The sequence below is a fragment of the Priapulus caudatus genome, unplaced genomic scaffold (assembly GCF_000485595.1).
Source record: "Priapulus caudatus unplaced genomic scaffold, Priapulus_caudatus-5.0.1 Scaffold675, whole genome shotgun sequence".
Lineage (NCBI taxonomy): Eukaryota > Metazoa > Priapulida > Priapulimorpha > Priapulimorphida > Priapulidae > Priapulus > Priapulus caudatus.
The window spans coordinates 61,889-74,965 of NW_014577736.1; the positions used below are offsets into that span (position 1 = coordinate 61,889).

The 13,077-nt window shown below is 38.5% G+C and overlaps 2 protein-coding genes across 2 annotated transcripts in view; both read left to right on the forward strand.

The window, feature by feature from the left end:
* LOC106812692 (phosphoglucomutase-1-like) overlaps positions 1-7,597 on the forward strand; it is a 19,843-nt gene extending 12,246 nt beyond the window's left edge. The window contains exons 8-11 of the mRNA XM_014816629.1: positions 5,169-5,288; positions 5,551-5,734; positions 6,188-6,322; positions 6,758-7,597. Coding sequence (XP_014672115.1) covers positions 5,169-5,288; positions 5,551-5,734; positions 6,188-6,322; positions 6,758-6,847 — 529 coding nt within the window. The 3' untranslated portion in view covers positions 6,848-7,597. The remainder of the gene's footprint in view (positions 1-5,168; positions 5,289-5,550; positions 5,735-6,187; positions 6,323-6,757) is intronic.
* LOC106812690 (nipped-B-like protein A) overlaps positions 3,995-13,077 on the forward strand; it is an 85,810-nt gene continuing 76,727 nt past the window's right edge. Inside the window, exon 1 of the mRNA XM_014816627.1 lies at positions 3,995-4,122. The gene's annotated coding sequence lies outside the window, so the exon portion shown is untranslated. The remainder of the gene's footprint in view (positions 4,123-13,077) is intronic.

The following is a 13,077-nucleotide window of genomic DNA, read 5'->3' on the forward strand; positions in this document are numbered from 1 at the left end:
CTCTATACTCGGCCCTAATTGACTCAGCGCTACCAAACTTGGAATATACTTACAAAATCTTGCGGAAGAAAGGTGTTCGCATACCGAAAACCAGGTCACTACGACCCTTTATTTGACATTACCGTTGACCTTGATCATATTTCCTTTCCGCTCTATAACTCGGGCCCCCTAATTGTACTAGCTACTACCCAAACTTGGTAGACCTTAGTTACACAATCTTGGGCAGAATGTGTGCCTCGCGTACCCAAAAACCATGGTCACTGCCGGCTTTTTTATTGACCTTGACCTTGATCCATTATTTCCCTTCCGCTCTCATAACTCGGCCCCAATTGACTAGCGCAACCAAACTTGCGTATACTTACACTATATCTTGGGAGCCAACGGTGTGTCGCCGTACCGAAAACCAGGTCACGTCGCAACCGTTATTTGACATTTGACCTCCCTGACCTGACCTTCATCACTATTTCCCTTCCGCTACTATAAACTCGCCCTACATTTGGACCTTCATGCGACCAAAAAAAACTTCGTATTTACTTACACATCTGGGGAAACACGGGGCATACATGTAGTTGGCGACAAACTGCCCTTTCGTAGCGTTTATTATATATATATACATTGTCTGTTGATATTATGCTAGATGTAAAGTCCTCTACTATTCCAGTTATATATTCCAAGTCCTTTCTAATACGCAGGTCAATAAACTGTCACTTTTTAATTGTCATTCTCTATCTCAATTATTTCTTGTTAGCAATGAATGTATGTAATTCTTCTCATCAATGATGTCTAATTCATGTTAATGGAAATCATTTTATTTTGTCGGTCTACCATTTTAGAGAGAAAGATGGGCGTGTGGGCCTGCCTAGCTTGGCTTCGGTCTTAGCATCAAAAGCAGCAGAGTGTAGAGGAGATTCTAAAGAAACCACTGGGCAACATATGGCAGAAACTCTCTTTACCAGGTATTCGAATAGTCGTAAATTGGATATTATTAATAGATTGATTGGATACACAGGTTTGAACAGTGCTAGAACGTACTGCTGTGATTCCGATGTACTAAAATGGTACTGTGTTGTCTGAAATCGATCTTCATCTGGTGATGTTTTTTTTCCACCGTACTATCAAAGTGTAAGCACTAATTTGTTTTTGGTCACTGCCGGTGTAATATTTAGAACCAGCGTGAGTTCAGACAGAGCTGGCAATTAACGTATTTGAAATCTGCGCAAAGGTACGACTATGAGAATGTCGAATCTGAGCGGCAAACAAAGATGATGACGATCTTGCAAACTCATTGAGGATGCGTCCCTCATCCGGCCGAGGCTTCAATCATGGAGACAAGGCTTTCAAAGTAGCTAAAGCGATACTTCGTAGTACACTGATCCCAATAGATGGCAGTGTGGCAAAGAAGCAGGTACTTGGACGAATGGCCTATACCAACATCGCTCTGTTTTATTATAGCTTCAATTTCGGATGCATTGATAAGAGTTTAATAAGTTTTGCAAACATTAAATCTGCTCTAACAGTAAATATAGTCAATGAAATGTGCTACCTCATGTATTGCGATAATAATTTATGTTACGGGCAAACCTTTGTGTGTAGATTTGATATTTCAATAAACAAACACTAGATAGTTTTATTTCCAATATAATTTTAAAAAGGCTAACTCTCCTTATGCTAAAGATATTTAAAGTGAAAAAGTAACTGTCTTGTTAATAGACCTTTTCACTCTAACCATCTGCTGAACATTTACCTTTTATTTACTTGAAAAATGTACATTTGCAATAACAACTGCAACTAGCCTCACACTTCTTCATATCGCTACAAGTACTCTGTATTCCCACCAGAATAATTTGGTCACATTTGCTTCTAGGGAATTCGCATCATCTTCGAAGATGGTCACGAATCGTCTTTAGGTGAGCGGTACTGGCAGCAGTGGCGCCACCATTCGCACATGTACATCGATAGTTACGAAGCCGATTCTACAAGCATGTCTGGATGCACAGGTATGATACTGGCACCCGCCGTCAGTGTTTTTGGCTCTACTATAGTCTAAACAATGATTTCAAAAAGAATTTTTGAGCCATTCTCATGTTTTCCTGACTTCCGATACTTACCATTATTGCTTGAGTGACAGCAACTGTCTAGAGTACAGTAACATGTCTTAGAACTTTTTTACATTGCTATATTCAGCAAAATGTGCACGCGTTTGAATTTTGATCTACTCGTTTTGATTTCCCCTGCTCATTCACGTGAATCTTGGCACTTTCTCACGATAATAATTTTCACTACACAGAATCAATGCACAGACTCAGTTACCTTTTTGTTTAAATTGAGTGAGGCATCTATAAGTGGTTTTATAACAAAAATATTTATGTTATCCTGTTTCGACATGTTCGAACTTTTATGCTGTAGGATCAAGTGATGGCAGTGTATCTGTTTTAGACATGCTTAAACGCTGCGTGGAGATCGCTCTGCAAATGTCACAGCTGAGAGAGTTGACTGGCCGACAGAAACCGACAGTCTTACATAAATGAAGACCAGTGCACAGCGGCGTCACTAGGTTGGTGTCACACGGTGTGGTGGTCACACAGTGACATAAACTAACAAATTAAAATCACCCTCTCTGATGGTGTCACCCGGTGCGTCCGCACCCCCCTTGTGACGCACTGCCAGGTGCATCAGGATGAAAATGTTACTGAAAGAGCTTTGTGTGTTGCTTGTGTTACCATGTGCATGCTACTGGATAGTTACGCAGTTGTCCTTTCACTAATTTAATAGTTATATTTCAGTTTGCCATATTATTAAAGTTGCTAGGCAATGTGTAACAATATATTATAGAAACCATTTGCTAAACCATTTTGTCTTGGTGGGCCAAAGACACCTGCGTGTTGTGTTCTGAGAAGTTGACTGCGCATTGACCATGTAATCAGGAGTCTCTATCAATAGCTATTGATAGACTCCTGATGTAATATGTCTACATTTATTGGGGATTGCTAGATAAAACTATTACTATTACTGGCTAGATAATAGGCTTGTTTCAGTGTAGGTGATCCCTTTGTGTTACTTTTCGATCTGTATACCAGATTGAAAGCCTAAACATTTAACATTGTTCTATGGTTGCCAATGTTTCAGAGGTTTGTTGTTATTGTTATTGATTTTACACTAGTCATTGTCATAGAGTGTTTACCTTGCATAATATATAATGACATTACATGGAGTTGTTAACAAAAGTGGTCGTATTGATTACTTTAATAATAATTGTTAATACACGAATAGTTGTCGTTTTTTTTGCCTACCATGTTTGCTTTATCTGACATCACTATTAATTAGCGAGAGAGAGAGAGAGAGATGCACACACGCACGCCCGCAAACACGCGCGCGCAGAGAGAGATGTTCGCACGCACGCACGCACGCACACACACGCAACATGTACACACCAATGTGGTTATTCAGCGGAATCAACAGTGCCGGTCTAAGGTAAAGTTGAGTTTGATGTAAATAAAGTATTATGTGCCAATATTTGCCAAAAATTTACCGACCACGTAATGGTTAATGTATTTTATGACAAAGTTTGAAATTTAAAAATTCGAAAAATTTAAAATATATAGTAAAAATTTATGAATATTATAGTAAAAAATACAATATAATAAAATATAAATATGAATATAAAACAAAAAATAAACATAAATCTAAATCTAAATAAATATAATAAAATAAACATAAATATTATAGTAAAAATTTAAAAATTCGTACGTCTAGTTGAATGTTTCCTTTGCTCAATTGTTATCGTACTATATTCAATGGCCGGGTTGCTAGAAGACTCATAACAATAGTACTCCGCCGGTCAATTTTGTAGTACAAAAACAGCAAAGTAAAGACATTATATTGCTAGTTTTAAATGGCCCGTAGAAAAAAGTTTCTTAATATTGTGCTTTCTTATGAAAACATTTTTGTGCTGCATTGGTTAAAAAACGACTGCGCGCTATTTTGCATACACGCGCAAATGTATTGCCAGAGGTGTTGTGCGGATTTTGGCGCGATGAAAAGTTTACTGATTTCTTCAAACGAAACATCGTCAAAGTACACATATTTCAAGTACGAGTACGGTGTGTAGGAATACCCAGAAAGGTAATAAGATAATACTTCTGAGCTACGATAGTCAAAGTAATAAATGGTCGCGTGATTTTGGTTCCAATTCAATGTACTGGCTTTAGTACTAGTCATATACTTACCTTACTGACTGGCTGTGACTGTCCGGCAGAGTATGGATTTGTAATTACTGGGCCCATTCCTAGGTTAACACATGTGCGAACTATATATACAGTCAAACTAGGATTGAGCGAATTACTGATTAAAAACCTAGTCAGCTGAGCAATCGAATCGTCAGTGGACCGTTGACGGTTGAGACCTAGTACACACACTGACAGAGACAGGCACTTGTACTTGGAGCATTTCAATAATAAAATGATAGTAAATAAACACGAAATGTATTTACTACCAAAGTCTTAATGTTTCCCTACTCTCTTTCGCCTATTATTAGTCATAACTTTATGTAAAGGGCGTTGAGATGCTCCTCTACAACAGACAAGTTCACCGCACGCCTGTCGCGGTGCACAAACAACAAAATTGTAGAGCAGGTGGGAAACTAGATACAATAATGTAACCCAAACCCAAGAGAGCTCTATAACTCGGCCCCTAATTGACCTAGCGCAACCAAACTTGGTATACTTACACATCTTGGGGAGAAGGTGTGTCGCGTACCGAAACCAGGTCACTGCAACCTTTATTTGACATTGACCTTGACCTTGACCTTCATCATATTTCCCTTCCGCTCTATAACTCGGCCCCTAATTGACCTCATGCGACCAAACTTCGTATACTTACACATCTTGGGGAGAACACGGGGGATACATGTAGTTGGCGACAACTGCCCTTTCTAGTTTATTATATATTATACATTGTCTGTGATATTATGCTAGAGGTAAAGTCCTCTTACTATTCAGTTATATATTCCAAGTCCTTTCTATATACCAGTCAAAAACTGTCACTTTTTAATTGTCATTCTCTATCTCAATTATTTCTTTGTTAGCAATGAATGTATGTAATTCTTCTCATCAAATGATGTCTAATTCATGTTAATGAAATCATTTTATTTTGTCGGTCTACCATTTTAGAGAGAAAGATGGGCTGTGGGCCTGCCTAGCTTGGCTATCGGTCTTAGCATCAAAGCAGCAGAGTGTAGAGGAGATTCTAAAGAACCACTGGGCAACATATGGCAGAAACTTCTTTACCAGGTATTCGAATAGTCGTAAATTGGATATTATTAATAGATTGGATTGGATACACAGGTTTGAACAGTGCTAGAACGTACTGCTGTGATTTCCGATGTACTAAAATGGTACTGTGTTGTCTGAATCGATTTCATCTGGTTGATGTTTTTTTCCCCGTACTATCAAGTGTAACCACTAATTTGTTTTTGGTCACTGCCGGTGTAATATTAGAACCAGCGTGAGTTCAGACAGAGCTGCAATTAACGTATTTGAATTCTGCGCAAAGGTACGACTATGAGAATGTCGAATCTGAGCCGGCCAACAAGATGATGACGAATCTTGGCAAACTCATTGAGGATGCGTCCCTCATCGGCCGAGGCTTCAATCATGGAGACAAGGCTTTCAAAGTAGCTAAAGCCGATAACTTCGAGTACACTGATCCAATAGATGGCAGTGTGGCAAAGAAGCAGGTACTTGGACGAATGGCCTATACCAACATCGCTTCTGTTTATTATAGCTTCAATTTCGATGCATTGATAAGAGTTTAATAAGTTTGCAAACATTAAATCTGCTCTAACAGTAAATATAGTCAATGAAATGTGCTACCTATGTATTGCGATAATAATTTATGTTACGGGCAAACCTTTGTGTGTAGATTGATATTCATACAAACACTAGATAGTTTTATTTCCAATATAATTTTAAAAAGGCTAACCTCTCCTTATGCTAAAGATATTTAAGTGAAAAAGATTAACTGTCTTGTTAATAGACCTTTTCACTCTAACCATCGCTGAACATTTACCTTTTATTTACTTGAAAAATGTACATTTGCAATAACAACTGCAACTAGCCTCACACTTCTTCATATCGCTACAAGTACTCTGTATTCCCACCAGAATAATTTGGTCACATTTGCTTCCTAGGGAATTCGCATCATCTTCGAAGATGGGTCACGAATCGTCTTTAGGTTGAGCGGTACTGGCAGCAGTGGCGCCACCATTCGCATGTACATCGATAGTTACGAAGCCGATTCTACCAAGCACTGTCTGGATGCACAGGTATGATACTGGCACCCCGGTCAGTGTTTTTGGCTCTACTATAGTCTAAAGCAATGATTTCAAAAAGAATTTTTGACCATTCTCATGTTTTCCTGACTTCCGATACTTACCATTATTGCTTGAGTGACAGCAACTGTCTAGAGTACAGTAACATGTCTTAGAACCTTTTTACATTGCTATATTCAGCAAAATGTGCACGGTTTGAATTTTGATTACTCGTTTTGATTTCCCCTGTCATTTCACGTGAATCTTGGACTTTCTCACGATAATAATTTTCACTACACAGAATCAATGCACAGACTCGGTTACCTTTTTGTTTAAATTGAGTGGACGCATCTATAAGTGGTTTTATAACAAAAATATGTTATGTTATCCTGTTCGACATGTTCGAACTTTTATGCTGTAGGATCAGTGATGGCAGTGTATCTGTTTTAGGACATGCTTAAACCGCTGGTGGAGATCGCTCTGCAAATGTCACAGCTGAGAGAGTTGACTGGCCGACAGAAACCGACAGTCATTACATAAATGAAGACCAGTGCACAGCGGCGTCACTAGGGTTGGTGTCACACGGTGTGGTGGTCACACAGTGACATAAACTAGCAAAATTAAAATCACCCTCTCTGATGGTGTCACCCGGTGCGTTCCGCACCCCCCTTGTGACGCCACTGCCAGTGCATCAGGATGATAAATGTTACTGAAAGAGCTTTGTGGTTGCTTGTGTTACATGTGCATGCTACTGGATAGTTACGCAGTTGTCCTTTCACTAATTTAATAGTTATGATTTCAGTGTTGCCATATTATAAAGTTGCTAGGCAATGTGTAACAATATATTATAGAAACCATTTGCTAACCCATTTTGTCTTGGGTGGGCAAAGCCACCTGCGTGTTGTGTTCTGAGAAGTTGACTGCCATTGACCATGTAATCAGGAGTCTATCAATAGCTATTGATAGACTCCTGATGTAATATGTCTACATTTATTGGGGATTGCTAGATAAAACTATTACTATTACTGGCTAGATAATAGGCTTGTTTCAGTGTAGGTGATCCCTTTGTGTTACTTTTGATCTGTATACCAGATTGAAAGCCTAAACATTTAACATTGTTCCTATGGTTGGCCAATGTTTCAGAGGTTTGTTGTTATTGTTATTGATTTTACACTAGTCATTGTTAATAGAGTGTTTACCTTGCATAATAAATAATGACATTACATGGAGTTGTTAACAAAAGTGGTCGTATTGGGATTACTTTTAATAATAATTGTTAATACACGAATAGTTGTCGTTTTTTTGCCTACCATGTTTGCTTTATCTGACATCACTATTATTACCACGTCGCGTAAATATCATCCCATATATTTCTGTTGGAGTATAGCTATATTTGCATGATACATATAAAACCATGTAGGTAATAATAGGTCAAATGTCAGAAGTCTTGCTAATAACTGTTTACCTAGGGAAGCATCCGAAGTATTGCAATAAGAGTAATCCGAGTAATTCAAATACAAATACATGTACTAAAGACAATCTTCTATGAACAACAAAATTCTTATAGATGCAATAGTGTTGAGCGGTTAAAATAATAAAATTTTAATGCAATGACAAAACAGCGCTATACAACACGCACACAAATTATAATACAAAAACGCCAGTGTATACTTGCTGTACAAGTACATTTTTAGCTCACCTTGACATCGTCAAGCTGAGCTATTGCCATGGGTCGTCGTCCGTCCGTCCGTCCGTCAACATTTGGCTACGTTCAACAATAACTCGGGAACCGTTTGACCCACATGTTTGAAATTGGGTATAGTTGTTACTGCTATGCTCCCATATTAAACGTCCTATTTTGGAGCACGCCAGTCTACGTACTTTCGAGCCACGGCAATTTTTTGGCAAAAATGGGAATTGCCATTAGTCAGTTCAGGTTCAACGGATTTTGCTCATTTTTGGTATGTGAATGAATAGGGGCAAGGGGTTTTGATATTTAAAAAAAAATTATGCAAATTAGGTAGGGTTTGGCAATTATATAGCATATTATATAGACACGTAGATAACAAACAGTCTGTGGTGTCACACTCGTCTGGTTCGTTTTACAAGATTTCATTGACAATATCTTTAATGCAAAATTTCTGCTATGAACATATTATGATTTATACTATTCTTATTATATTATTATTATTATGATATAATGATTTATGCTAAGAAACATCAAAGCGGGTATAGCCCCATCTACCGTCACAAATTGTGATTCATTTTGGTTTATAAATTATTTATAATTTATATATAATATTATTTATTATTTTCACATAAAAATTACACGTATAATATTATTATCAAGAGTATATAATGGGAGTTCTCCCATATATACTCTTCGTTTCTATAATGTACGTCGATGGTTGCTCAATTAAAACTGACTTCTTCTCACTCACTCATTTGTGTCCTTTTTTGTGGTGAGCTACAGTGTCATTGACACTTTCATTAAGTAATTTCAACACTCGTACGCACTCCCAGATTTTAGATTTTTAGATTTAGATTTTGAAATTTATTTACGCTTTCAAGTATATTACATTGTTACATATATCACAACAAGTTTTTTTAAATAAATACAGCGAGGGAGGGCGAATTGACTACAGTCTTCAAGTCAGCCACTCCGCTAATTACAGTTAGTTACTTAAAGTTGATTCAAGACTTGAACCATGAATGACAATACGATTGGAAGATACAAAAATATATATGAGTGTTGTTATGAAAAATAAATAAATTATAAGTAAACTACATGCAAAATTACCCTGAGTCCACATGAGCCTGAAGACCGCAATACAAAATATACATATGCAGGTCCCAAATATATATATAGATAGACTATCAGAAAAGGAAAAGCGCTCACAGACGCATAGCTGAACAATAATTGACAAGGAAAGAAAAAATTAAAGCACAACACTCAGCACAGGCAACAAATCACACACAACGAAAAGCCAACACAAAGGCAGGCACGCGCTCACTCCCATATAAATCCGTCCACACCCATGCGTACATGCACGTACGCATATATATATATTATACAGGGGCGTAGATAGCGGGGGGGATGGGGGGATGCATCTCCCCCACTTATTGACGTGGGGGGGATGGCGTGTACAATCATCCCCCCCCCTACTTTCAGGAGGAAAATGGGGGATTCAAAATTTTCTGGGGGAGGACCCGCATACCCTCGCCTGTTTCTTACCACCCTCATCGAAAAACCTGCATTGGCAACTGTCGAGCGTAACAAATTGATCACCCTCACTTCAAAAATCGTTCCGCGGCGCCTGTAGAGTACTGCTAACAAAGATTATGATTATGAATATTTGTATGCATATCAAAAGTCAAATTTGACTTCATCTGAGAGGGGCGTAGATAGCGGGGTGATGGGGGTATATCACTTATTGAGTGGGGAGGCTTTCATCGCCCCTACTTTCAGGAAGAAAATGGGGAAAAATTTACAGACAATAAATACTGGGTATTTATCTACAAATCCGTCATCGCTATTCATACTCTCCTAATGTATTATTACAGAAATGGAACGTGACATACATCTACTGTAAAATAGCTGTAACTCGTTCCAAGAATGACATTATTTTACCGAAACTCAGACGGTTAATTTTGGACGCATTCCCCATATACAATGTTTTTTTCAAAATCCCGAAAGACTTATCACTGCTCACGAAAGTTAAATCCTTGCTTTATTCAAAATTAGAATAGACCTATTGAGAGTTGGGATATTGAATTTTCACGGGGATTGAATGGGAAAATTCAATTTCATCTCACTTTTGGGGGGGGGTGCTGACACCCGACCGTAAGTATATTCCCGATTTTGTATAAGGGGTGAAAATATGCACTTTTTGATTCAAATCTGGTTGTTTTTCTCATATTTTGTTGCAGTTTTAACGTTCTCAGTAAAATATGTTTTATCAAAATTTTAGGGGGAGATAATTCCAGTGCTGTATAGTTGTCAACGGGGAGTCGGTAGCACGGGGCGGTCGCCCCCCCCCCCTAGCATTTTCAAGGCAAAGGTATTTTAGCCCAGGTAAGTCTGCACTGGTAACCCCAGTGAGGACATGTACATAGCACAGATTTGGTAGTAAGTATTTTAGTCTTTGGTGTCCCCAAAGGTAAAAATACTCAACTTAACAGTGATGATATTGTGATGAAGATTGTTTAATAGTGCTGATTCATAGTGCAGGAAATTGCATCGAAGAGGTGTTACTTTCAACAAAATGCCCGAACATCAGCGAAATGATCCCCCCCCCCCACAACTGAGGACCTGTCTACGCCACTGTATACTGTAGTCACGCCAAACTGATGGGGTTTACAATTCTCACACACGAACCTTTCTCGAATTCGTCAGTGGAGTCCGCTATCTGGCGAAACCGTTACGTATATGTATCGCAATAACTCCGTTTTGACGGTGAACCCAGTACCGTTAAAACTAATATAACCTGCTACACCTGACAAGACAAACAAGGACTTACGTAATGTACTAGTGAATGAGGACGCAAGTTTCAATAATAAAATGATAGTAAAAATAAAACACTGAGAAAACATGCCATTTATTTACTCTTGTTGACAACGCCAATGTGACAAGATGTACTTAATTGGGTTCTTGCGAACAGGCGATTCACTCTCGTATTCGCGCAACTTATTATTATGCGAGGGCAGCTGCGTTTGCCGATCGCATTATTGGACGCCATTATGTAAATGGGAAAGCTGCGGTGTTTGACGCGTCACATATGCTGCTCACAAAAGAGGAATGGCGCGTCAACACAGGACTCATAAGTCGTCCGCTCTTCGTACACTCGCACGCTCGAATCTTGTCTCGTCGGTGTGTCAACAAACAACCAAAATATGAGTTAATGCAATGTGAATGGTGTTAATACTAGATAATACATATAAAAAAGAGTAAGTATTACGGCGATACATAGTAAGATTCCCAGATAAGCGAGAAAGGTTCGTGTTGAGATAAACCCCAGTTTGGAAGTTCTAGATCTCCCCCAATGAACCGCACGCCGCCATGCAGCAAACGACCCCGAGTGATTTCACTCGGGAGCATCATCCTCCGATGTACAAAAAAGTGAAGAGAAGACAAGGAAGAATAGGAGGAGAGCTTATGTAACCCCTACGACTCTGGTTGGATTACATTATTGTATCCTAGTTTCCCACCTGCTCTAACAACTTTTTGTTGTTTGTGGCACGGCGCGACAGCGTGCGGTGAAACTGTCTGTGTAGCAGGAGCCTCTCACGCCCTTTACATAAGTTATGACTAATAATAGCGAAAGAAGAGTAGGGAAACATTAGACTTTGATAGTATTACATTTCGTGTTTTATTTAGCGCTATCATTTTATTAATGAAATGGCTCCAAGTAAGGCAAGTGCCTGTCTCTGTCAGTGTGTGTACTAGGTCTCACGTGCGCAACGGTGCCACTGACGTTCGATTGCTCAGCTGACTAGGTTTTTAATCAGTATTCGCTCATCCTATTTGACTGTATATATTAGTTTCGCGACATGTGTTAACCTACGGAATGGGCCAGTAATTTACAAATCCTTACTCTGCCGACAGTCCACAGCCAGTCATCTAAGGTAGCTATAGACTAGTACTACAAGCCAGTACATTGAATTGGAACCAAGAATCACGCGCGACCATTTATTACTAGTGACCTATCGTAGCTCAGAGTAATGATCTTTATTACCTTTCTGGGTATTCTACACACCGTACTCGTACTGAAATATGTGTACTTTGACGATGTTTCGTTTGAGAGAAATCAGTACATTTTCATCGCGCAAATCCGCACAACACCTCTGGCAATACATTTGCGCGTGTATGCAAAATAGCGCGCCAGTCGTTTTTTAACCAATGGCAGCACAAAAATGTTTTCATAAGAAAGCACAATTATAAGAAACTTTTTCTACGGCCATTTAAAACTAGCAATAATGTCTTTACTTTGCTGTTTTTGTACTACAAAATGACCGGCGGAGTACTATTGTTATGAGTCGTTCTAGCAACCGGCCATTGAATATAGTACGATAACAATTGACAAAGGAACATTCAACTAGACGTACGAATTTTTAAATTTTTACTATAATATTTATGTTTATTTTATTATATTTATTTAGATTTAGATTTATGTTTATTTTTTGTTTATATTCATATTTATATTTTATTATTGTATTTTTACTATAATATTCATAAATTTTTACTATATATTTAAATTTTTCGAATTTTTAAATTTCAACTTTGTCATTAAATACATTAACCATTACGTGGTCGTAAATTTTTGGCAAATATTGGCACATAATACTTTATTTACATCAAACTCACTTTACCTTAGACCGGCACTGTTGATTCCGCTGAATAACCACATTGGTGTGTACATGTTGCGTGTGTGTGCGTGCGTGCGTCGTGCGAACATCTCTCTCTGCGCGCGCGTGGTTTGCGGGCGTGCGTGTGTGCACTCTCTCTCTCTCTCTCGCTCGCTCTCTCTCCGCGCGCGCGTGTGCCCCGCGTGTGTGTGTGCGCGCGTATATATATATATATCAAGAGCGTATTATCCGCTCTTGATATATATATAGGGCCTATTATAGTGTGTGTGTGTGTGTGTTGGCACGTGCATTATAAGAAAACTAGAAAAAATACAATACATAAATAGCAGATAGGAGATGATGAATTTATTGTGATAGGCCCTACATTCGAATGAAAAATATCATATATATATATATATATATAT